At 55.5% G+C, this 22,579-nt stretch overlaps 1 protein-coding gene and 1 long non-coding RNA gene across 7 annotated transcripts in view; one reads left to right on the top strand and one right to left on the bottom strand.

The window, feature by feature from the left end:
* Positions 1–109: 109 nt before the first annotated feature.
* Positions 110–22,579, bottom strand: part of TNS2 (tensin 2) — a 28,184-nt gene continuing 5,714 nt past the window's right edge. Inside the window, exons 1-29 of one of the 6 annotated variants that reach the window (XM_074270284.1) lie at positions 21,075–21,181; positions 14,124–14,232; positions 13,296–13,333; positions 12,354–12,392; positions 12,079–12,117; positions 11,892–11,941; positions 11,093–11,264; positions 10,379–10,429; positions 9,272–9,394; positions 9,107–9,171; positions 8,850–8,933; positions 7,593–7,705; positions 7,452–7,512; positions 7,112–7,187; positions 6,837–6,966; positions 6,603–6,668; positions 6,360–6,476; positions 3,745–4,956; positions 3,404–3,560; positions 2,665–3,257; positions 2,374–2,463; positions 2,134–2,259; positions 1,924–2,016; positions 1,704–1,781; positions 1,479–1,556; positions 1,226–1,394; positions 1,076–1,144; positions 923–952; positions 110–723 (exon numbers count right to left, since the gene is read on the bottom strand). In XM_074270284.1, the coding sequence (XP_074126385.1) occupies positions 585–723; positions 923–952; positions 1,076–1,144; positions 1,226–1,394; positions 1,479–1,556; positions 1,704–1,781; positions 1,924–2,016; positions 2,134–2,259; positions 2,374–2,463; positions 2,665–3,257; positions 3,404–3,560; positions 3,745–4,956; positions 6,360–6,476; positions 6,603–6,668; positions 6,837–6,966; positions 7,112–7,187; positions 7,452–7,512; positions 7,593–7,705; positions 8,850–8,933; positions 9,107–9,171; positions 9,272–9,394; positions 10,379–10,429; positions 11,093–11,242 (3,870 nt within the window). In that variant the 5' untranslated portion in view covers positions 11,243–11,264; positions 11,892–11,941; positions 12,079–12,117; ... (2 more) ...; positions 14,124–14,232; positions 21,075–21,181 and the 3' untranslated portion in view covers positions 110–584. Of the gene's footprint in view, positions 724–922; positions 953–1,075; positions 1,145–1,225; positions 1,395–1,478; positions 1,557–1,703; positions 1,782–1,923; positions 2,017–2,133; positions 2,260–2,373; positions 2,464–2,664; positions 3,258–3,403; positions 3,561–3,744; positions 4,957–6,359; positions 6,477–6,602; positions 6,669–6,836; positions 6,967–7,111; positions 7,188–7,451; positions 7,513–7,592; positions 7,706–8,849; positions 8,934–9,106; positions 9,172–9,271; positions 9,395–10,378; positions 10,430–11,092; positions 11,265–11,891; positions 11,942–12,078; positions 12,118–12,353; positions 12,393–13,295; positions 13,334–14,123; positions 14,233–14,457; positions 14,598–16,925; positions 17,328–18,224; positions 18,309–20,696; positions 20,987–21,074; positions 21,182–22,579 lie in introns of those variants that run through there. The other 5 variants (XM_074270279.1, XM_074270281.1, XM_074270282.1 and 2 more) reach the window with 5 other exon arrangements.
* Positions 17,729–22,576, top strand: LOC141544290 (uncharacterized). Its single transcript, XR_012482575.1, has 2 exons — positions 17,729–17,812; positions 21,406–22,576. It is a non-coding gene; the product is annotated as an uncharacterized LOC141544290 (long non-coding RNA).

Consider the following 22,579-nt stretch of genomic DNA (forward strand, 5'->3'; position numbering starts at 1 on the left):
GCACATGCATGATCCTACAGCCAGGCAGGGAGAGGGAGGTGGAGGAGACAAAAGCAAGTAACTGGTCCCCCTCGGCCCTCTGCAGCTTCAGTACATCACCAGCTCTCGCTAAAGCTCATAGAAATTCTTTATTAGACAAAAATAGACTCTTTTCTTTTTCTTCATATAATTCCCATCCTGCTCTCTCTGTTTCGTGGGAGTAAATAGGGGGAGGGATGCAGTCCTCTCCCCTTCCCATTCTGCCTCTGCTCCGGCCCGCAGCTGGCTGCAGCCCCCCCAGGCCAGGGTCCTCTCCGGCAGACCCCTCTGTGGCTTAGCTCCTGACACCACCCCCTCCTGTGCCCTAGCTCTCCCCTTCCCCTCTGCTCACCTACAGTCGCCATCGCTTACGCTCATCTGGTCTGTGTGGCAGGCTGGGGGACGTGGTGGGGGTGAGGAGTGGGGAGTGTCACAGGGAAGCCCCTTGCTTGTGCTTGGGGGTGAGGGCTGCGGCCTTTTCCTTAGTCCACGTGAGGGGAAAGGTCAGTGGGAGGGGGCCGGGAGAAGGGGACGTTAATTCGGGATTGGACTTCATCATCCCCTCTTCACTTTCTCTGGCCCAGCAGAACTTTGGTGATGAAAGTGACAATGGCCACTGCGGGCTGGTCGGGATCAAGCTCCGAGAAGAGATGACATACATTTTCCCAGGGGCTGCCTGGCTTCCTGGCCACAAAGCCAAAGATCCTGGGAGAGGAACAGGCAGAGATTGAGGGTGGACGGGTCCACGTTAGACATCGGGCTGAGGCTGTCTGGGGGCTCTCGGGTAGGGGGAGGGGGAATGGAGGAGGAGGATGCCCGGCTGCTCGGCTAGGGAGGGGAGCAGCGTGGGAAACGCCCTGCGGGACAGGGTGGGCTCGGGTTTCAGGGGGAGCAGGGAACTTACTTGGAGGTGGTTCCGTCCGTGTTGGTCCATCTGCAGTGGAAGAATAACTCGGTTAGGGGCCTGATGTAGTAACACTGAGGGCGGGGAAGGTCCCCAACTTCCTTCTAGGAGGGACTGGGGGCACAAAGCCTTGGCAGGGGGAGGGGCCGTTACCTTCGGTCCTGAGGGTCCGTGCTACAGAAGGTGATGCTGCTCACTGGGTAGTGTCTCCGGAAGAAGAGCCTGGAAATGGGATATCCCGTCAGCCTGGGGGGCCTTGGGTCAGAGTGAGAGAAATCGGGGGCTGGGCCCACCAGAACTCACTTTCGGTGGTTGTCGGTCAGCGTGATGCCTTGGGCCGACACCTTGAAGTGGACCGTGACCGGCGCGGGGCTGGGGCTGCAGCTCAGGGCGGCCGAGCTGGCCCGAGCCACCGCCTGGGGGCCCGTCAGGGACTCGGTCTCCACGGAGGTCAGATACAGCACGCTGCAGGCTGGAGGCGGGAGGGCGGTGAGGGGCCGGCAGAGACAGCTGCGGGCCCCCGCCCAGCTCCCTGCAAGGGGAGGGGGGTTCCTACCTGCTCCCTGCCGCAAGAGGTCGGAAGCCGTGCTCATGTTGGTGTGCACCGAGACCTCGGGGGTCTTGTCCAGGGGATCTAGCAGGGAGGGGCCGGAACAAAGGATGGAGTCAGGAGCGAGGCGCTCCAGAATCCCGGCTGCCTCCCTCTCGGGGGCAGGAGTCAAGGGGCTTCCGGCCAGGTCCCTGCAGTCACCCGCGGGGGGGGGGGGGTCGGGGTACCCACCTTTACTGGGGATTCGGAGGCAGCAGGGAAGGGAGATGGGGGCGATGGAGTGCTGGGAGACCAGCGCTGACAGGCTGCCTGCGGGCGGAGAAGGGCGTTAGGACCCCGGTTTCTCCTCCCGTCCTCACCAGCCGTGCGCCCCACATTTCCCGCTGTGCCATCCTTAAATCAGTTCTTGCCCCCCTTTCCCAACGGTCTAAACCATCTCCGGCCTCCTCACCAAAGTGGGGCTCACTGGGGCACCCCTTGATTTTCACTCCTTTGGGCCCTGTCTCAATGAGGAAATGACGGACCAGCTGTTCCAAGGGGTCACCTAAGAAAGGGAGGGCAGGAGACGCTTTTACTCCAGAATTCCCGCCTTTGGCTGGTTTCCCTGGGGAAAAGGTCCTTTTCCCCCCTCCTCCTGTGGCGAGCCCCCAAGCCCCGTCACCTTTGCAGGCCTGGGCGCCGGGAGGGGGCGTGGCCACTTTGAGGGCCAGCCCGTAGGCCCCCTGGAAGGAGTGGCTGTCTCGGATCAGGAACGCGCCGGGCTCCTCGTCCTTCAGCAGGGAGATGGCTGGGAAGCAGGAGGGAGAGCTTGCAGCCGCTGCGCACTCCCCGCAGAGAGCCCGCCCGGCCCAGGACGGGCAAGCGGGCCGGGGCGGGGCAGAGCCTGAGGGACCCGGCTTACCTTGGTCTCGGGACAGGTGCGGTTTGTACCAGAACTTGGACGTGTCCTGCACAAACTTGACGTTGCTCTGGCTCTCCTGGGGAGGGGGATCTAGACACAGCGGGACAGTGGTGAGATCTGCCCTCCCTCTCTAGCCACCCCCCCACAAAAAGGGCTTTGTCAAAGTCAAAATCCTTGTCCGGCGTCCAGCGGCATTCAGGGCCTGCTGTGCGCCAGGCACTGCTTTAGGCTAACCCAGCCCTCCTCTGGAGCCCCCCCTCTCTGTTGCCATCCCAGTGCCCACGGGGATACCTGGAGAACCGGGGTCATCCTCCGGAAGCAGGGGAGCAAAGGTGACGTGGTGGGCGGCCCCTCGGCCCGGTGGAGACGCGCGCTCCCCTCCCCACAGTCGGCCGCCCTGCTGCCCCCCTGCTGGGGGGTGCCGTTTCTCAGGCAACGGGGGCTGGGCAGTGCCGTTGGAATCATAGGAAGCGGCCAGAGGGAAGGCGGGCGTGGGTGAACACTGTGGGGGCTCGGGGGCGGGCACGAGCCAAGGCATCTGGGCAGGCACGGGGGTGAGGGGCGACCCGTCGGGGCTGTCGGAGGGAACGCGGGGACCCTGCCAGGCGGCGTGGCGCAGGCCGGGCAGTGTGGTGGGCACCGGCGTCCGGGGGTGGGCACTGCCAGGGTACACGCCCTGGCTCCTCTCCTGAGCCCAGTCCCTGGGGGGGCTGGAAGGGGAGGCCGAGCGGAAGGGGCTGGAGGCTGGGGGGTCCTTCCCGGTTGTGGAAGGCAGCTCGGGAGGCTTTTCTGCGTTCCCCTGGGGGGCGGGGAGAGCTCCGTCTGCGGGGGTCAGTCTCAGGGCAGCTGCCAGGTTAGGGGATCCATTCCCTTGGTTCCGAGGGCTGTGCAGAAATGGACGGAGGGACTAAATCAACATGGAGACCCTCAGTTTCTCATCACCTCCTAGAAACTGAGGGGCAGAGCTCGGATGACGCTGACCTTTGGGCTAGGCCCTTCCCGGGGTCCCCAGTGCCCGTGGCTTGTGTACCTTTCTTTTCCCTGGACGGGGCTGCTGGTATGGAGAGGGGTGGGGGAGCCCGACAGATCGGACGGGGCGCTCTCCACACCCTGCGCGTTTTGGGCTGGCCGGGGAATGGCAATGTGCCCACCGGGGCCCTCCTGCCATAAGCCTGGTTCCGGGGAATCTGTAGAAAGGAGGGCACAAGTGAAAGAAAGTAAAATGGGGACAAAAGACTCCATCTCCCCGGGGCCGGGATCCATGTTTAGTTTCCCAACCTCCACCCCATTCATCAAAGGCCCCCCTGCTCTCCCGGGACCCCCCGCTTTGCCCTGGCACCTTCCCCCACCTCCAACCACAAGGCTACTCACCTGTAGGTGCCAAGCTGCCTGTCTGAGCCAGGTGCCCCGGCAGTGGGTACCCATCCCCTCCCTCCTCTGGAGGGATCTCGTAACTCAGCTTGCTGGATGGTGGGTAGGAGGGGTTTCCTGGCAAGACGGAGCCAGGACAGGGAGAGTGGACTCCAGGGCTGGGATACCCTCTGCTCTCACTGGGTGACACATAACCCCGGGCCGGCCGCCCGTATGAGGGGCAGTACCCGGGCATCGCTCCCCCACTGCCGTATGCCACCAGGGTGGGGTACCCTGGGTGCCCGTACCTTCCTTCAGGGCAGAGAGCATAGGGGTACCCCTCGTGCCCATCCTCTCCGGCCTTAGGCTGCTTCAGGCAGTTGTAGTCGGGCACTGCTGCATGGTGGTGTCCATAAGTGGGCATCAGCAGGGGGACCGGGTGCCTGCTCCGCAGAGGGTGCAAGAGGGGCTTTCCCGGCTCTCCTGCCCAGCCCTCCCCCGCCTCCCTCTCCAGGCGCAGGCCGTACAGGGCGGCTGTGGGCAGCAGCTTCTCTTCACAGGCCGGGCAGGAGCACAACGTGGGCAGACCCCCGTCCTCCAGGATCACTAGGTCTCGGTAGCCTGGCAGGCGGTAGCCAAACTCCCCGTTGGGCTGCTTGCCCAGCTTCGGCGGGTAAGGGTACGGTCCCTCGGACAGGGATCGGCAGAGCGGCCTCTTCTCCAGGGGGACCTCCCCGTAGGCCTGAGGGAGGGCCTCGTACGCCCCGTAGGCCAGCCGCCTTCTCTCTAAAGTCCCCTCCGGCCTGTAGTAGCCACCTCCATTGGGAGCCCCGCAGGGCTCCCTATAGCCATGGCGACAGGAGCAGTGTCGACTCAGGCCGGGCCGCTGGCCCTGGTAGACTCCGAGTGGGGCGCCACTCCCTGGGAGCAGCTGGTCCTCCTCATCCAAAATGGCGGTCTCCCGGCCCACTCCCCGGCTCACCCCACTTATTCCACAGCCTCCCAGGAGCCGCTCCAGCTCCTGACGCTCCGCGGGAGTAGGGGGAGGTCGAGAGGGAGAGTCAGCTAGGGGCTCTGTGGTCAGGGTAGAAGAATGGCCTGAGTCGCTGCTGACGGAGAGGAGCGGAGGCGGGGGGTGCTCTGGGGGGGGCCTCGGCGGGGAGGGCCGGGGGGCCCGCCGTACCTGGGCATAGGGGCTGCCATCCAGAGGGCCCCGAGTGTGGGATGGGGAACCTGCAGAGGGAAAGACAAGTGGGCAGGGCTGGCAGACAGAGGAGGGCCCTCACAAGATGCAGAATGAGACAGACAGTTTAGAAATAGCCAAAGTGGGAATTAGCTTTGCTTGACGAAGTTACACAGGCTTTGTTTTTTCTAACTGAGGGATGGGATAAGAGGAGATAATGGGGAAAAAGGAAGGAAGGGAATGAAGGAAAGGAATAAAAGGAAGAAGGAAGGGGAAGACAAGGAAGGAAGGGAAGGAAGAAAGCAAATAGAACAAACGAATGAACAAAGGAAGAAAGGAAGGGAGGGAATGAAGGAAGAAAAAAGGAAGGAAAGGAAAGAAGTGAAAGGGGAAGACAAGGAAGGAAGAGAAAGAAGGAAGGAAGGGAGGGAGGGAGGGAGGGAGGGAGGGAAGAGGAGGGAGGGAGGAAAGGAGGGAGAAAGGAAAGGAGGGAGGGAGGGAAGGGGAGGGAGGGAGAAAAGGAGGGAGGAAGGGAGAGAGGAAGGGAGGGAGGGAGGCAGGGAGGGAGGAAGGGAGGGAGGGAGGGAGGGAGGAAGAAGAGAGGGAGGGAGGGAGGGAGGAAGAAGAGAGGGAGGGAGGGAGGGAGGAAGGAAGAAAAAAGGAAGGAAAGGAAAGAAGTGAAAGGGGAAGACAAGGAAGGAAGAGAAAGAAGGAAGGAAGGGAGGGAGGGAAGGAGGGAGGGAGGGAGGGAGGGAGGGAAGAGGAGGGAGGGAGGGAGGGAGGAAAGGAGGGAGGGAAGAGGAGGGAGGGAGGAAAGGAGGGAGGGAGGGAAGGGGAGGGAAGGAGGGAAGGGGAGGGAGGGAGAAAAGGAGGGAGGAAGGGAAGGGGAGGGAGGGAGGGAGGGAGGCAGGGAGGGAGGAGGGGAGGCAGGGAGGGAGGAGGGGAGGGAGGGAGGGAGGAAGGGAGGGAGGGAGGGAGGAAGGGAGGGAGGGAGGAGGGGAGGGAGGAGATAGGAAAAGCTGAGGAATGGAGGCATCCCTTTAAGAAATCAGAAGAGAATAGGAGGAAATTCGAAAGAAGCATAGACAATCAGGACAGCTTTGAAAACTACAGGATGAATTTATTATGTGCTTTAAAAAGAAAAGTAAAGTATACATAATAGAGATCTTCAGATTTGTGTACAATTTCCTTTTCCCTGCCTACTCTGTAGGTGGAAATATATCATTTTGTTTGGCATTTCAGAATCTTCTTTAAAACAAACAAACAAACAAACACAAAAACAAAGAGCACCTGTCAGTATAAAGGAAGAGCTAGGAGAAATCAAAAAGAAGAGAATGAGAGCACAAAAAAAGGTGGTCACGGGGGCCAGAGGATCATCAGGGACGCTGGAATGATCTCACACCACCTCGTCCTTCCCCTCGGACCATCCCCACTCTTCTCCTGCCCCTCATACCATCCCCACTGTCCTCATGGTGTTGGTTAAAGTTTTCATAGGAGTCCCAGCGAACAGCTGAATCTGTGGTGTTGTAGTCAACAGAAACAGATGCGTCATTTCGTGGGGGTTCCCGACCTAAAAGAGGGGGAACAGTAAGTACTCGTTTCAAAGGGTGGGCAGGCAGGAGACCCAGAAGAGGGAAATGGGAACTGGGGAAACACGGACAGCAGGACAGACTGAAGCACCAGACTTGGGTCTCACCTTTTATCTTCTCAGGGCCAGAGGAGAAAACAAATTCCACCGAGGCTTGGAAGGGGAATCTTTCATCTGGGGAAGGAGGAAGACGAGAAGCCTGAGCAGAAGGACCTTGGAGATCACCCCAAGACCCTCAGCCACTTCTGCGTCTGAGTCCCTCCCCTTACGGTCAGCATGAACATGATGTCTTTCCCAGGTGTTCCCCCATCCCAGTTCCCTGCTCCCAACACACACACTCACCAGTCCAGGCCTCATCCAGTTGGTCTTTGGAGAAGGTGAGGTGGGATCCATGAATGGTACACGTGTGGAACTGAACCCGGAACACCAGGGTCCGCTCTGACTCCCGGCCCCCCTTATGATAGCATGTCACCTATTTGGGGCAGAGAGAGGAAAGGGCCTTTAGGCAGTCAGCTACCATCTTTGCTCGCCCACAGAGAACATCTTCTGGAGACCCCCTCCCCTGCTTCAGAGTCTGAATACTCTTCTCAATGCCCCCAAGATCTTCCTGTTCTTACCAGGACATCACCTTTGAGGAGAAGGGCAGGCTCCAGGCTGATGCAAAGCTGTTGGGGTCCTGGGTTTGAGATGTGACTTAGGGGAAAAGGAGAGGAAAGGCAAGAATGAGACAGAAGGCTGACTGTCTTTGTGTCTAATGAGATGGGACCCAGATGCCTAGGGAGCTACGCCCCAGAACCTTCTGGGGAGGATGAGACTGAGGCTTTGGGGGGTAATTTGGGAGAATCAGGATAGAATAGGGAATGAGGTTTCTCAACTGGGGACAGAGCCTCTAAAAAGGCAAGGGATTGAGGGTAGGAAATAGGTATGTGGGGGAAGTAGGGGTGGATGACAACTCACTAGACTCCAGATGTATAGACTAGCTGCATGGACTGATAGATCTTGAGGAATGGTTGATAGCCTGATGGGGAGAAGAAGGGGGTGAGGAAGAACCAGAAAAAGTCCTGCCCCTCCCTGAGCCCGCACCTTCGTGGGACCCACCTGTGCCTGGCTCAAAGGCAGGTAGGACGGGCATGAGCACGTGGTGGAGGAACAGGGGGCTGCTATTCATTCTGATGGAGCCAGACAGGAGACCACTGAAGTAGCTGATGTACCTGGATGGGTCAAGTCAATTCACATGTAATTCAGGGAAGGCACTGGGCAAGGCAATGAGAGGGAGGAAAAGTGCTAGACTAGTAGGGAAGGTGGTTTGGGCACACAGGTCATGAGGTTACAAAACAAAAGTGCACGAGATGGGGGAGAAAAGTTTCATGAGGACCGAGCACGGAATGAACATTTCTAACTGGAGTCAACACGGCTTCCCAGCAGAGGTGGCTGTTTCAGAGAAGGGAACTATACTCCTCTCTCTCTATTCTATACCAAGCTTCAGTTCTTAATCTTGTTGTTTTTTGTTGTTGTTGTTGTTGTTGTTTTTTTTCAATCATAAAAACCTGTGGCAGCCCCCTTCCCTGAATCACAGCTTGTTGTTTCTGTTTTATTTTGGCTTTTTAAAAATTCACAATTGAAATGCTGAATTTTGATTAGAGGTTAATAAGATAAAAATGTATGTTTTTTTGTCCCCCCCCCCCCCATCTAAGTGCATCCTCTGAAATCTATTCACAGCTCTCTTCGGGATTTGCGGACTGACTCCATGTTAAGAATGCCTGTCCTGAATATGTTAAAAACCAATTTACATATATAACCTACATCAGATGGCTTGCTAGCATGGGAAGGAGGGAGTAAGGGACAGAGGAAGAAAAAAAATTGGAACTCAAAATCTTACAAAAATGAATGTTGAAAATCATCTTGACATGTAATTGGAAAAATAATATACCACTAAGACAACTTTTTTTTAAAGATCTATAACTGGAAGATCATCATGAACAATAACTGCAATGCTGTAATGATGATCAATTAATTGTGAGTTTTGGCTACTCCAATTGGATCAATACAATCCAAGACAATTCCAAAAGATTCATGATGAAAAAATGCTATCTTCCTCCAGAGAGAGAAATGAGAAATTCTTATAAATTTGACACAGTTCTTTATGTATTTTATAAATGAGACCTTTACCAGCTTTGTTCAAAACGGATTAAAGTAGAATTTTTTCACTTTAAGAAAAAGAATTTGTGTCTTGGATCATTCCAAAGAGCTCTTTTCCTAGCATCGAATCCTGCTTCACTTGGGGCCCTAGCTTCCCAGCAGCCAGGCCCACATTCACCTCCGGCCACCATTCCCTCCCTGGGGGTCCTCTCTCACCTTCTCTGAGAGGGCTGGAATTCGGAGGCCACCTTGTCTTCACAGAACTTGCGCATGGTGAGAGTGGCCAAAGCCTGGTCTTCGCTGGAAAGAGAGGGATGCCGGAGAGTTACGGAGAGATAGTCTGAACGAGCATCCCGACCCGTTTCCCAGTGAGCCCCACAAGGGCTCCCCAGCAGGGAGACGAGGCGAGGTGACCATAAGGGGGTGGCGGTGAGGCTGTCTGCAGCAAGCTTCCCGGGCCCCCACCCCAATACCTGGCTGAGATCTTGCTGTAATGCATGTAGGCCGCCACAATGACGCCCAGCTTGGCCTTGTTTCCCTGAGGCGGGGAGAGACAGGGAGAGGGCTGGTACCCCAGATGGAGCCCGCATCCCCGCGGCTTTCAGCCCTCCCAGCCCTCACCCTCCCGCTGGCTGTACCTTGCAGTAGAGAACCACCACGTGCTGGGAGCTGGAGCTAAGCCAGTTTTCCATGGCTTTGCAAATCGAGCACAGCTTGTCCAGGGGTGGTGCATGTAAGTCTGGCCAGCCAAAGTCCTGGACCTGCAGGAATCAATCAGTCAACAGGCATTTATTAAATTCTAACTATAGGACAGGAACTGTACGAAGGGCTATTATTGTTGTTTGTCTTTCGTTCTGGAAAGGGGACTATGACATCAGGAAGGAGATGTCGTTTCCCACAAGTTGTGAGGTGGGGCTGCAGAGTCAGCAGCTTCAGTCTCTCCTCCGGAGCCATCTGGGTCCAGGGGCAAGATACAGATCAGGGTGACTGGAGGCGGCCCCAGATGCAGTGGGCGACCTTGACCTTGTTGAGTAAGGTCCTTCCCAGGCTGTTTGTCTCAGGCAACGCCCAGAAAAACACTATACAGATATTATATTAGATTGTTCACTAGTGTGGGGAGGGGGAGACAAGGAAAGGAAGGAGGGAGAAAAAAAATTGAAACTCAAAGTTGTATAAAAATGAAAGTTGAAAACCATCTTTACAAGTAATTGGAAAAATGTATTATTAAAATATTTTTTTAAAGGATAGGTGTAAATGACTGGAGTTCTTGGGGGTGTCATATAGAGTGACGAGTGTGAACTGCTGGAGGGTGGGAGAGAAGAGATCCTGGGATCTTCTTTGATGGTCTGTGCTAACCTTAGATCCCAGAGAATCATAAAGGTGGAAATATCCTTAAAGATGACCTCAAGGTCGGCTAGGACAAACCCCCACTTTTCAGATAAGGAAACTGAGGCCCCAGAGAAGTCAACTGAGTAGACCAAAGTCAGATAGGCAGTAAATGGTGGAGGGGGCCTTTCCTCTGTATTTCCTGTAGCCTGGAGCCCAGCTCTCTGGCCCATCTCCTCCCTCACGGCCCCTGAATCTGTTCTCTCTGGCAGATCACAGCAACCCTGCTGTCAGAGTATATTGGAGGGCTGGGGAGGTCCCCCGAGAGCCCAGCTTCTGCAGGCGCTGTACAGGGAAGGGGCAGGCTGGGCAGGTTTCCTCCAGCTGGAGGCAGAGTGCCGCCGTCCACACTGTCCTACCTTGGGGTTCAGTCGGTTCAAGTCATGCCGTTTCTCTGACAGGTTGAAGAGCTGCAAAAGATAGGGACAGAAGAAGGGTTGGATTTGTGATTTCATTGATATAGGGAATTCCCAGGGTCACAAAATACACCTCTGTTCTGCAACTTGCAGTCTTCAAAGAGAGCTGCTAAGTGACTTCCCAAGTCATACAGCCAGTATCTATCAAGCCATCTAAGTATTTATTAAGCACCTACTATATGCCAGAATATAGTATATATAGTAATATGTATTAAGTGCTGGAGATACAACTACATATAAAAAATGAAATAGAGAAGGAGTAAGCATTTTTTTTATAGTACTTTCCATTTCCGTTATCTCATTTGATCCTCATAACAACCTGGGAAGTATCAGGTGCTATTATGAACCCCATTTGAGGAAACTGAGGCAGAAGTAAAGTTATTTTCCCAGGGTCACAAGCTAGGACATGTCTGAGGCTGGATTTCAATTCGGGTGTTCCTGATTCCATACCCAGTACTCTATTGAGCTACTTCAAGGTCTTGAAACTCTATTCTCATTTTATAGCAGAAAGAGGGCTTGAATCCAGATTTTAAAATTACAAATCAAGCTTTTGGGTCACTCCACCATGGGGCAGCCCGAAGCCATTAGCCTTGGAGCTCGTGCCCAGCCAGGCCGGGCCCTCCTCCTGGTCTCCTGGGTACCGCCTCTGTCTCTCACCAGGTAGTTGTCTCGGTGCTTGGACTGCAGCACATGGGCCAGCTCCCGAAGGTGGCCCCGGTGCCTCTGCTCATCGAACCTCCCCGGGAAGGCGGCGGCCAGGATCCGCTCGGTCACATAGGTCAGATCCAGGTCCCAGCGGCGCTCCATGAGTGGGTCCAGGCTAAAGCTCCTAACAGTTACAGAGGAGGGATGCAGGAAGTTATATAGTGGTAGAGGAAAGTTATAAAGGAATTCTCTAGGAGGAATGACAGTTAAAAGGGCAAAGACGTGGGGTTGATCTCAAAGCCCTTGGGAGGAAGGCGTTCTAGGAAGAATTTCCCTCTCATCGGCATGTTGTGAGGGCTCTATCGCTCCGAATAGAAAGGGCTTCTCCCTGGAGCTTCCACTCCTCTAAAATGATGGAGGAGTTCGGGTGGTCATGGGTACTGGGGAGTCAATGGCAGATGTCACAGTGGGGGAAGGATACCAGTGACAGAATTTAGAGCTAGAAAGAGACCATGTAGCCCAACTTCTTTATTTTATAGAGAAGAAATCTCCTAAACGATTTATCTGAAATCACACAAGCTATAAGTCCCGGTTAGCTGGCATTGGAATCTAGATCAACAAATTGATCGATCAATATTTATCTGACTCCAGCATCCTTTCCACTGCATCATGCTGGACGTTGTGCAGGGCTGGGAGACAGATGGCTAAGGGACAGGAATTGCTCACCCCCAGCTGGGCAAGCAGGTATTGTCTACTCAGAGTTGGGAACTGAAGGGGGTCAGACCACCCCCCACCCTCCTCACCCCCCTACCTAGGCAAGGTGCTCCTCTGCTTGGAATGATTCAAAGACTTAGTGGATCCCTGGTGAGGAGAAAAACTCTGATGGGTCTCCCGGCCCTCCCCTCCTCTCCCACCTCCCTACCAGCCCCTTTGTAGGTTCGAAGGCCATTGTTTCCCTCAGTAACTCCCTTCCTCATTCCTTCTTACTGCCATCTTACCAGGTGCTCGATGCGTCTGACCGGGGCAGTGTTTCTCCGCTAGGAGGGAAAAGAGGCATTGGGGGAATTAGTGGGGGGAGCGGTCCGAGATAGTATCCAGGCAGCTAGAAAACTCTATGCCAGGAGAATGAGACAGAATACGGATGGGCACCAAGATGCCAACTGCTCCCTGAATGTGCCTACAACCAATATTCAAGGGTGATCCAGAGGACTCAACCCACCCATCCTATCTTGTACGGCCAGAGACTCTATTGGGCGTCTTTGTCCATACTCACCAGCTCCACAGGAGGCAGGGCCTGGCAAGCCGTGGTCACCTGGAAGGAGGCCTTAGTGAAAGGGGTACCTATGCCACCGACGCCCACTCCCTGGAATGGGGGTGATTGGAGTCCCCCCCGTTCAAGGTGAGATGCTGAAGGGCTGTGGGCACTGGCTGAGCACCGACTCTATATAACGGAGCTCTTACAGTCTCCCCTCCGGCCTCTCGGCCTCCCACCCCCCAGACCCCTTGCTTGTTGCTCTTGGCTCCCCGCCCCCTCCCCACACAGACCCCCATTCATCCCAGCCTAGGGCCGAGGAGCTATATATAGCACAGCACAGGCGGGCAGTGGCTGAGTAGGGACACTGGTGTCTTTCATGGGGGAGAACCCGCCTCTAGGCAGCGCTCCCCCCTCCTGCTGAGTCCCTCCCCCTTCTCCACACCCTCCATCCCCAAAGAGGTGACATTGCTAGGTGGTGGGGCTCTCTTTCCACGAGGCTGGGGGGCCTGGGACTGGAGGTCTGATGACCAGCACTGCTCTAGCTCTGGGGGCCACTCTGGTGTCCAGAGGCTTCTTTCGGAAGGTGAGGAGAAAGCTGAGCTATCACCTGGAGCCCCACGCTCGGCTCGGCTCCCCTTCCTCCCCGCCGGGCTCACCACCCCCTCTGCCCCCCTTCTCTACTGCCGTCCTCAGTCCAGCTGCAGCCTGGGCACATCACCAAGACAAACTCCCAATTCCCCCCTCCACCCAGCTCGTGACACCCCCTGGAGGTGGAGCCTGGCAGCTCTTAAAGGGACAAACAGCACCCTCCCCCTGACCAGTGTGCAAGTGGGGGTACCGAGGCAGGGCACGAGAGGGGAGAGGACAGGGCGCTCCCTGGTGCCAGGCTGGGGGAAGCCTGGAGGGTCAGCTAAGCCCAGGGGTATCCCTGGGTGCCAGGCCGAGGGGCAGGGGACTTACCTTGGTCTCGCATTTCCGGTGCGCCGCTGCTTTGCAGACTGAGGGGGAGAAGGATGGAGAGAAAAAGGAGGGAATAAGAAGAAAAGCGATGGCTTTGGGCCAGGGCCTTTCTCCTTGACCCTGGAAGGGAAAACCTAGGGATGCAGCGGGATCGAGCCTACCGGGAACACAGGGAGGAAACAGGGTTTCCTCAACAGCGGATGTTGACAGGGATGAAAAAGGGAAGAGGGATGGTGGGTCTGTAAGTGGAGAGTAAGGAAGAGGAAAACTAGGGCTTGAATATCATGGGCTGGGGCTTAGGAGATTTTAGAAGGGAGAACAAGGCTGGGAATGGCGTGTGAGGGGCAGGGAGGAAGGGGCTGCTGGTGCTGGGAGTCGTCTGAGTGATAAAGAACATTGACTAACAGCCTCTCTCTTTTCATTTTATATATCTTAGTCCTGGGGGTTGTCTGAGTGATGAGGGACAGTGAGTTTTGTTGGCTAGTTCTGGAGTGAGGCTGGTTTTGAGAGAGAGGGGCTCCCAACATGACTCATAAAGAAATGTGTATAACATACATGTATAAGCAGAAAAAAACCCAAATTTTTTAATAAAAAGAGAGAAGCTATTAGGCTCTGGAGTGAGGGGGGAGAGGACGATGAGGGGTCATCAGTGAGGTCTGATGGATTTGGAGGAACAGGACTGTTTCTAAGGGGCAGCTGAGAGAAAGAGGGAGTAGGGGTGGGAGAAAACTCCTGGAAGAGGACAGCGTGGGAATATGGGGAGGGGGCTGCCCAGTGTGAATGGGGGTGGGGAACGTCCGAGTGAGGGAGGAGGCCGGGGGCTCTCACCTCGACACACCAGCCCGGTCCCTTCAACTGTCACCTTACACGCGGTACAGGCTGGTGGCTTCTTCCGGAAAACCTTCTCCCTAAAGCTGTGTGGCTCAGCCTTCCCGGGCTGGGGACACAGAAATGGACAGATATTCATTACAGTTTGGATGGGATGCTGTCCCCAGAGCCCAGGCCTTGAGCCCTTCCCCCTCCCCTATCTCTCTATCAGGGCTGGGTTTGTCAACCGGAAATTATAAAGGGCTACAATACACATTTCTTTCCTTTCCCGCCCCCCCATCTCTCAGCTCTCCAAACCTCTAGCCCTAGCTCCCTGCCTGGAAGGCATACAGACCCCCCTGGGAAGCCGCTAATTCTGGGGAGGAGCCCGGCCCGGGGCTTTCAGTCTCTCCCCTCTCTCCTCCCCGGGGAGGTGGAATGTGCTTGGAATCTGCTTCCTTTCCTAACCCGGGTCGGACATCTCGGGCTCCTCCCAGGGTCACACTTGTGTACATCACGTGGGCATCAATGGTACAGTGCCCTCGCGCTCCCTGCCTACCTGGCCAAGCTGGAACGCGGGCACCAAGCCCGGGGAGGGGCCAAGAGCCGGTTACCTAGATCTAAGCCTGAAAATCAATCTCCAGGGCTCCCTCCAAGGGGCTCAGGGGCCGCCTCAGCTCTCTGACCCCGTCTCCATTTCCTCTGCCCCAGGGAGGCCTTCTTTCCCTTCTTTTCAGCCTCAGCAGTTCCTGGGAAAGTCACCCGAATTCAGCAGACGGGCCTCCTGTGGTGCTCCTGACTCTAAGGTTTGGGACATCTGGATCTCATCTGGCCCTCATTAGAGTGGCCTGAGCTGGGGATTTCCCTCCGCAGTCCTTGTCGCCCCTCAGACTGGCATGCCCCCTTACACCGGACAGCCCTCCTCTCTCCCCTTCCCGGGGCACTACCAGCTGCTTGCTTAGCCAGGTTTGCTCACTGACTGGCTCTAAGAGTGAGAAAAAAGAAGGAAGGAAAAATCGGGGTAGTACAGAGCCAGAAACACTGCTGAACATCCTAATGGCGCCTACCTCGGGGCTGTGCATCTGTAGTACAGGAGACTTACACTTTGTCAATGTTAGTGGTTATTATTACGTAGGCCTAGGACGCAGCCTGGAGCTTCTCGGGTTGGACGGATGCCTCCGAGTCTGAGAGACTACACTCGTATTCCAGGACTCTCCTTCCCATGACAAAAACTCAGAAATTTTGTTCTGTGACCTGAGGCCTCGTTCGTAAAATGAAGGGGTCGGGTTCCCCGAGACTTTCCTTGCTTTGCTTTTTGGGCTCAACATCCCTCTCCTCAGTGTATGGACTTAGGATCACAGACAAATCAGTGTTGTAACTGATGACATCTTCAACCCTCTCCCAATAACCCAACAACCAAAAACAAAACAAAAACCCAAAACCCTCTTGTCCCAAATTCAGTCTGTTCTAATATGACTAGCTCTACCCCACCCCATCCCCCGAAATATCTTTCACTAATTTAGAGCTTGAAGGGACCTGACGGAGAGGTCATTTAGTCCAGCCCTTTCTCATTTGACAGATTGGGAAACTGAGACCTGAGAAACTGGTCACACTGATACCAGGGCTGGAATTTTAACTTGATATCTGGTTCTTTCTACGACACTGATCTGCCTTTTCCACAACTAAATTTCCGTTTTAGGTCATAGCCCCAGCCCACCCATACTGACAAAGATCACTTCCTGTTAAACAGTTCAGGTTTAGAGAAATGTCGGTGCTTCAGTTTTCCCTGTCATTTGAGCTGTATGGCCTCCTCCTGTCCTCCCAAGGACAGGGGATCCTCCCATATCCAGGCTTACGGGATTGGAGGCAAATCGCTCTTTCCACAGTCCCACCATGGTTTGGAGGGGTCTGGGATGAAGGACTGGGGGAGGCAGGTCTTGCTTTCTAATTCCCCGCCCCACCAGTCTCACTACTGCCTGATCCATCGTGTTCCCAACTCCTGCCGCAACAGCCTCCCCTTTTACCCTCTTTTGCAATCCCCTAAAATGCTGGATGGAATCTAGGAGGAGTTTTTCCACGCTGGGTCAACTCAACCAAACCTATGGGTTTTCCCAGAAACCCAGGCAGGATCAGAGAATGTTGGTACATTTTGACATTTAAGATGCAAACGCACATAAAAGTGAGAGCTGATTATGTCCTCGGCAAGAGCACAAATTCTAACCTAGCCCAGGTTCCTATTCCATATCCTGGGGCAAGAAAACTGCATCCTAACTCCAGTAAATTTCTCACTTCCATAGAGTCCTCTAAGAGGGAGCTGGGAGGAAAGGGTCGCTCCTGTCCAGCCTTCCACCTTAAGTGGAGGCCGACCAGGGAAGCAGAAAACAGTCCCAAAGAACCCGGGGCTTAAAAGCTGAGGGACAAACTCAGCGCCCCCAGCCCCAAGCTAGGGGGAGTGGGAGTCCGGGGGTTGTGCCATTGCTTTCTCCCCGCTGGGGAGTCACTCCCCCTCCCGGTTTCTGTAGACTCCAAGCACCCCCTGCTTTGTCCGCAGATGGATTGAGAAAGTGGCTAGTTTAACAGGAAAATTAAAAGGTAAAGAGGACCTGGGAGGGACCAGGTCAAAGAGTTTCAATACCCATTTCTCAATACCCATATCTTCTCTCCCATTCCACCCTCTGCCAGGGGACCATGCCCTAAAGAGAAATCCCCGCTCCCTCATTCTGCTTCTGTGGGATTCTCCCCTTCTTCCCAACCGGTCCTCCAAGCTCAGTCCCACTTAGGACCCCTGCTCCCCCCCATCCCGCCGTGCCTGTCCCCTCCTACCCTGCACACAGCCCGGGCGCTGTCCCTCCTCCCCAGGGCTCGGAGCAGCCTCTCCACTGGGCTGCTGGACTTCATGTTTCCCCGGGAGGCCAAAGGCCACCCAGGCTGGGATATCTGGGGCAGTGCTGGGTGGACACTGGGTGTCCGGCTGGGCGGGGGAGCCGGGAACAATGAAATGACCGGGCCTGGGGCTTCCTGGAAGCCGCAGGATGGAGGCGGCTGCTTCCCTTGGGCGGGGGCTCGGACTAGAAGGGGGGGAGGGTGGGTCTGGCTTGTGTGAGATCTGGAGGTCCACCCCTGCCTGGAGGTGGAGGGGAGTGCAAAGTGGGAGGGGGCACAGCTAGGCTTCAGGAAGTGGGGAGGGCAAGAGAGGATGAGGAGAGGGGGTGGGGACAATATCAGATTATATTCCCAAAATCTATTCCACTGGGTCAGTTCAAGGATCCAATTGGATCATATCCTTCCCATCTAACGGATGGCGGCTGTTTCTAGGGAATCTATCTCACGGGGAGGGGCGGACAGATGGAAGGGGAAGTCCCAGGAGCTCATAGTTGGGGTTTGCCTATGTCCGATCCTTGTCAATCTCTTGGGATCTGGAGCTGGTCCCCCTGACCAGGATCCAGATGTCAGGGAGTTCGTGAATAACGTGGAGGCAAAGGAAGAAGTGGGGACAGAGTGTCCTGCTTAGCCTAGCTTGTTCTGAACATTTTGTGCCCCCAGGGACTTCCTGGCCCCTCCCTCCATAGGCAGGAAGGCCCTGGGAGCCACCTTCGCTTCTTATCACCTTCCCCTGCCTCCCCCTCCTCCCTACTCCGCTGTAGTCTGGCAGGAACCTAGGAATGGGATGGTTGCAGGACCCCTGGACACCTGAATCCTTCTCTGGGGAGGTGGGTAAGAGGGGTACCTTTGATCTGCTTGTGCCAGCTGGCCATGCTATGGGGGCTGGGGGGTAGTTTTCTGACCCGAGGGACCCTTAGCCCAGATCACCAAAGAGCCCTCCTCTGGGAACAATCTTTTTGACCCCCGAGTTCTTCCTAGTGCCATTGTAACCATAGCCCTTAAGCATCCCGATTCGTCTCCCATTGGCTGACTGGTTCAAGTCCTGGTTTCTTCTCCTCCCCACGCCACCCCGGCTTCATCCTCGCTCCCCAATTCACAGTGACAGGAGATGAGAGCCTAAAGGTGGCCTGAGGGGACAACCCCTCACCTCAAGCCCATTTCAACCTCTTCCCAGCACTCCGAGCCCTCCTACCCACTCCTATTCCACCCCATCAACCCTACTCCACTCCCTCTCGTCACCTTCATGGTTGCCCTTGAATTGCTCCCCTCTCTTCACCCAGCTCAGCTGCAAGAGTCCAGGAGGACAGGACCAGAGTCTCTCCCCCTCCTTCCCACCCTCCTCTTCTCTCCCCTCCCTACCACAGGCCTCCGGCCTCCTGGGAATTCAGCCAGCTTCCTGTCTCAGGAATGGGGTGGAGGTGGGGGGTAGAAGGGGAGAACGAAGGAAACCCTAAGTTTGTCCTTGAATACAAGGGGTTCAAGACCTGGATTTCCAGGATTAACTGTTTAGTTGCCCTAACCCCGACCTGAAAGCTTTGAACTCCCAGGACCTGAGCAATCACTCAGAAAGAATGTGCCACCCCCTCATTCATTTGCATCTAGTTTGCATGGTATTTACTGAAGGTCAGCCTCTGCCCAGGCTGTCTGCCCAAGCCCTCCTTTCAGACTGTATCTGTCCTACCTCTGATTCCTCCCGTCCCTGCCCTCTCTCCCCTGAAATTCCTCACCCGCCCCCTCCATGCTTGATCCCAAGCCCCATGTGGGGGAGGCCCTGAGTTTGTATATAGAATGTTATAGACTGGAAAAGATCTTAGGGTCCATTTAGTTTACTAAATTGTAAACACCGAGAAGGCAGACACCTTGACTTATCTAAACTGTCTCCCCCAGAAGTTAACAGTGTTCTTCTTTCAGTAGATACTTAAAAAATCTTTGTTGAGTTAAATTGTTGGAGTAGGCCTGGAGAAGGGAAAAGGATTTGCTTGCCCCGGCACTCCTCGCTTCCCTGTTTGGACTGGCCCATGCTGAAAAGTATCTTGGTCCTAGGCCCATCCTTCTCCTGCCCAGCTGTCCCCTTTCGTGTCCTAGAAAACCATTGGGATACTAACCTCAGAGAGCTAGGAAACCCCCACCAAAAATCTTGATCTTTTCTATTTTTATCTCCTCCAATTCCTAACTGAATTGAGGGGGTGGGTGCTGCTAAATCAAGCCAGAGCCTCCTAATGTCTCTTGCTTCAGGCAGTATCCGTCCAACTGTGCCCCTTCCAGAGAGGATGTCGATGAAGAAGTGGGAATGAGGAATGAGGACTGAAACATCCAAAGAAGTTATGTGCTCTGCACTGAAATTCAAAAGGGGAAGGCACTGGATCTTGGGGCCCCTTATCCTTCCAAAATCCTCCCCTCAGTTTTCAGTTACCTCCCCGTGTTCCCCGTGTTCTGTGCCGGGACAGACCTCCTCAGGGCCTCAGTTACCTCCCCGTGTTCTGTGCTGGGACAGACATAAGGCACTATATCCTAGAAGTGATTGGGGTCAGTGGGATGCCCCGGACTGGGATCTGGAGAGAGATCGGTCTACTTTCCCTGCCATATTGTATGGTGAGAAAACTCACCTTGACGTGGCTACCTAAGGGTTAAGGGAGGAGGACAGCTAGAATATTCGCCCCCTAGCCCACAAGAAGCTCGGTTCTCAGCTGGACTATCGCTCTCCCACTGCTCCCTCCTGTCTAACCATCCTTGCTGGGCACATTCCAGTGTTTGCCTGCCTCCTCCTTCCCCTGATTTGGCCCCCTCATATGCTGGGCCAGGAAGTCTTTGGTTTGTTTGGAGAAGCCCCCTCCACCCCTTGCTCCCCCCCTCCTGGAAATAGCTGTGGTTGGATACGGAGGCTGGAAGCCCAGGCCTGGCTGGAGGGGAGGGGGAAAGGGTGAAAGGGCCAAGGAAAGAGGAAAGAAGGATCCAGGCCTTCATCGGGATGGGTGGGGGTAGTGGTGCTGCTGAGGGCGGGAGCATTAGAGAGGCCAGATAACTGGGGAGGGGGAATCAATCGAGAGGAGGGACTGGGGGGACTGGGACAGAAGCATGACAAAGAATGTACGATTTCAGCTTTCGCTTTGGCCTTCCCCTGCCTCAGTTTCCCCAAACATGAAGGGGGAGGGGGAGAAAGCAGTCCCATCCCCTGCCAAAGACCTCCAGACATCTTGGGTCCAGAGTAACTTTCCTGGGGCTGCGGGACTCCCGGCGCCGCTGAGTGCGTCTGGGAGGCTTACGTGCCGCCAGGTAGCAGTCAGTAAGAGGCTGCCCCTGGGGACGTGCGCTCACTCGAGCGCCCCAGAGGGCTTGGCAGGACGCGTCCCGGGACGTGGGGTGAAGGTGGGTGTGCTGGTGGGCAGGCGTGCGTGGAAGGGGGTGTGCGCGTATATCTGCTGTGTACGTGAGTCGGTATCCCCGAAAGCCCTGCCTCCCGAGGTCGGAGTTTGAACGTCGTTGCGGAAGAACAAACTTTCCAAGTCCCGAGCTAGTAGAAACGGGGGTGGAAAGAGGGGCTGACCCCCCAAGTTGGGCTGCGAAGCAGGGTTCCCCTCCCCCACCAGCCCCCCTCCGCGGGGCTCCCTGTCTCCCAGGCCTCGCCCCGGGCGCCGCCCTCCTCCCCTCTTCTCCTCCTCCTCTTCCTCCTTGGCCCGGCGACCAACCGTGACGCAGCCGCCGCCCACTCACCTTGGGGGGCCGTCCTGCGGGGCGGGAACGCGGGGGGCAGCAGCAGGGGGAGCCCCCCGCCCAGCCCATCCCGCCGCCGGGGCGGAGAGCGAGGGATGGAGGGAGGAGGGACCCGCAGCCGCCGCCACCGCAGGAGCCACCTCGGGCCCAGAGCTTCCAAGGGCAGCTCCGCTCGCCGCCCGCCTCAGCCCGCGCCCTGGGTTCCCACTCGCTCCGCCGCCCGGCCCGGCTGCGCTGGGTCCGGCCGCTCTCTGCCCTCCTGCGCTCCCTCTTTTCCTCCCTCCCTCTTTTCCTCCCTTGCTCCCTCCTTCCCTCGCTTCAGCTCCAATCCCCACTTCCCGCCCCGCTCCCCGCCCCCTAGTCCTCTTTTCTCCCCACCTTCTCCCGAAGACTAAACGAGACCCAGACTGGAGAGAGGGGATGGGGAGAGACCCCGAGACTCTGCCAGGCCTCCTCCGGGCGGTCAGGGAAGTGGGGGCGCCCCGGCCTGGCCTCTCCCTCCTACTCGCAGCTGAGGCCTGGGGGTGGGGGGGTTGGGACCCAGCCATTAGGTTCTAGGGTCCTTGTGGTCACCCCCTTCCCCCGGCCCACCCAGGGACGCTCCCAGGCCCCGCGTCGGTGCACTTGGGCTCGGGGTCAGGCCTAGACGGCCTCTGGCTTCCTGTTTCCCAAGCACTTGGACACACACTTCTCCCCCCCTCTTTCCCAGCCGGGCCTGGCACGCAACCAGAGGCGATATGCAGAGGACGGATCAACAGCCTCCTGTCCTAGTTATTGACGTCGGTGGCGCTCCCGAAAGGAAAAGTACTTCAGAGGGCTGGGGCTGGGAAGCCTCTAGCTTTCCATCCCGGGACGTAGCAAGAGTCAAGCGCACAGTGTTAGCGCCGGGTCTGTGCTGAGAACAGTGTGCTAGGTGGGCCCTTGGGCCTGGAGTTTTAACTATGTATTCCCTGCCCCAGGGAGCTTGCAGCCCAGTACTGGTATCAGATACAAACTCGCAACTATGGTAGCAAATAAAGTACGTGCCCGAGGTGAGCAGTAGCTTGTAGGCGGCAGGGAAGACCTGACCGAGGAGGAGTAAGTTTGGCTTGGCCCTTAAAGATTAAGCAGGCGCTTCTTAAAGAATATGCCTTGGAAGGCAGTCAAAAGACGGAATATACCAATGTATGCAGGAGAGCAGAGACACTGGTACATTGCTGGAGGAGCTGTAGATACTATTGGAAGGCAATTTGAACTGTCTTCACAGTTACTAAAGTAGTAATCTCCCATAATCTCAGGGTGATACTGATACTAGTATAACTCCCCAAAGAGATGAGCACCTACAAACTCAAAAATATTGATAGAATATCTTTTTTTGTAGTAGCCCCAATTGAAATTAAGAGGATGTCATCCTGTTCAGAAACAGCCCGACAAACTGAATGTAATGGAATGTTGTTCTGTCATGAGAAATCACAAAAGGGACAGTTTCAAAGGAAATTGGAAAGACATGTATGAACCGATGCGGTGTGAAGAGAGCCAAACCAGAGCGACTTGTACAATGATAACAGCATAGGGGGGAAAACCACTTAGAAAACCTTTAGAATTCTGATCAATGCAATGATAAACCCTAAATCCAAAAGAATGAGGATAAAACATCTTCCTCAGAAAGCTTAAAATAAAGAAAAATACATTTTTAGACATGTTCATTCAACGTGAAAATTTGTTTTGCTGGATTAGGCACTGAGGGCTTGATTTTTCATTACTTTTTTTTTTATTTGCTCGAATGGGGAAGTAGAGGGCCATATTAATAGATTTTTTTCTTGAAAATGTGAGTATATGAATGTAATTGAATCATATCATGCAGTGAGAAATGCCAAATAAAATGTAAGTCCTCAAGCATAGGT

Source organism: Sminthopsis crassicaudata, chromosome 5 (assembly GCF_048593235.1).
Source record: "Sminthopsis crassicaudata isolate SCR6 chromosome 5, ASM4859323v1, whole genome shotgun sequence".
In the NCBI taxonomy this organism is placed as follows: domain Eukaryota; kingdom Metazoa; phylum Chordata; class Mammalia; order Dasyuromorphia; family Dasyuridae; genus Sminthopsis; species Sminthopsis crassicaudata.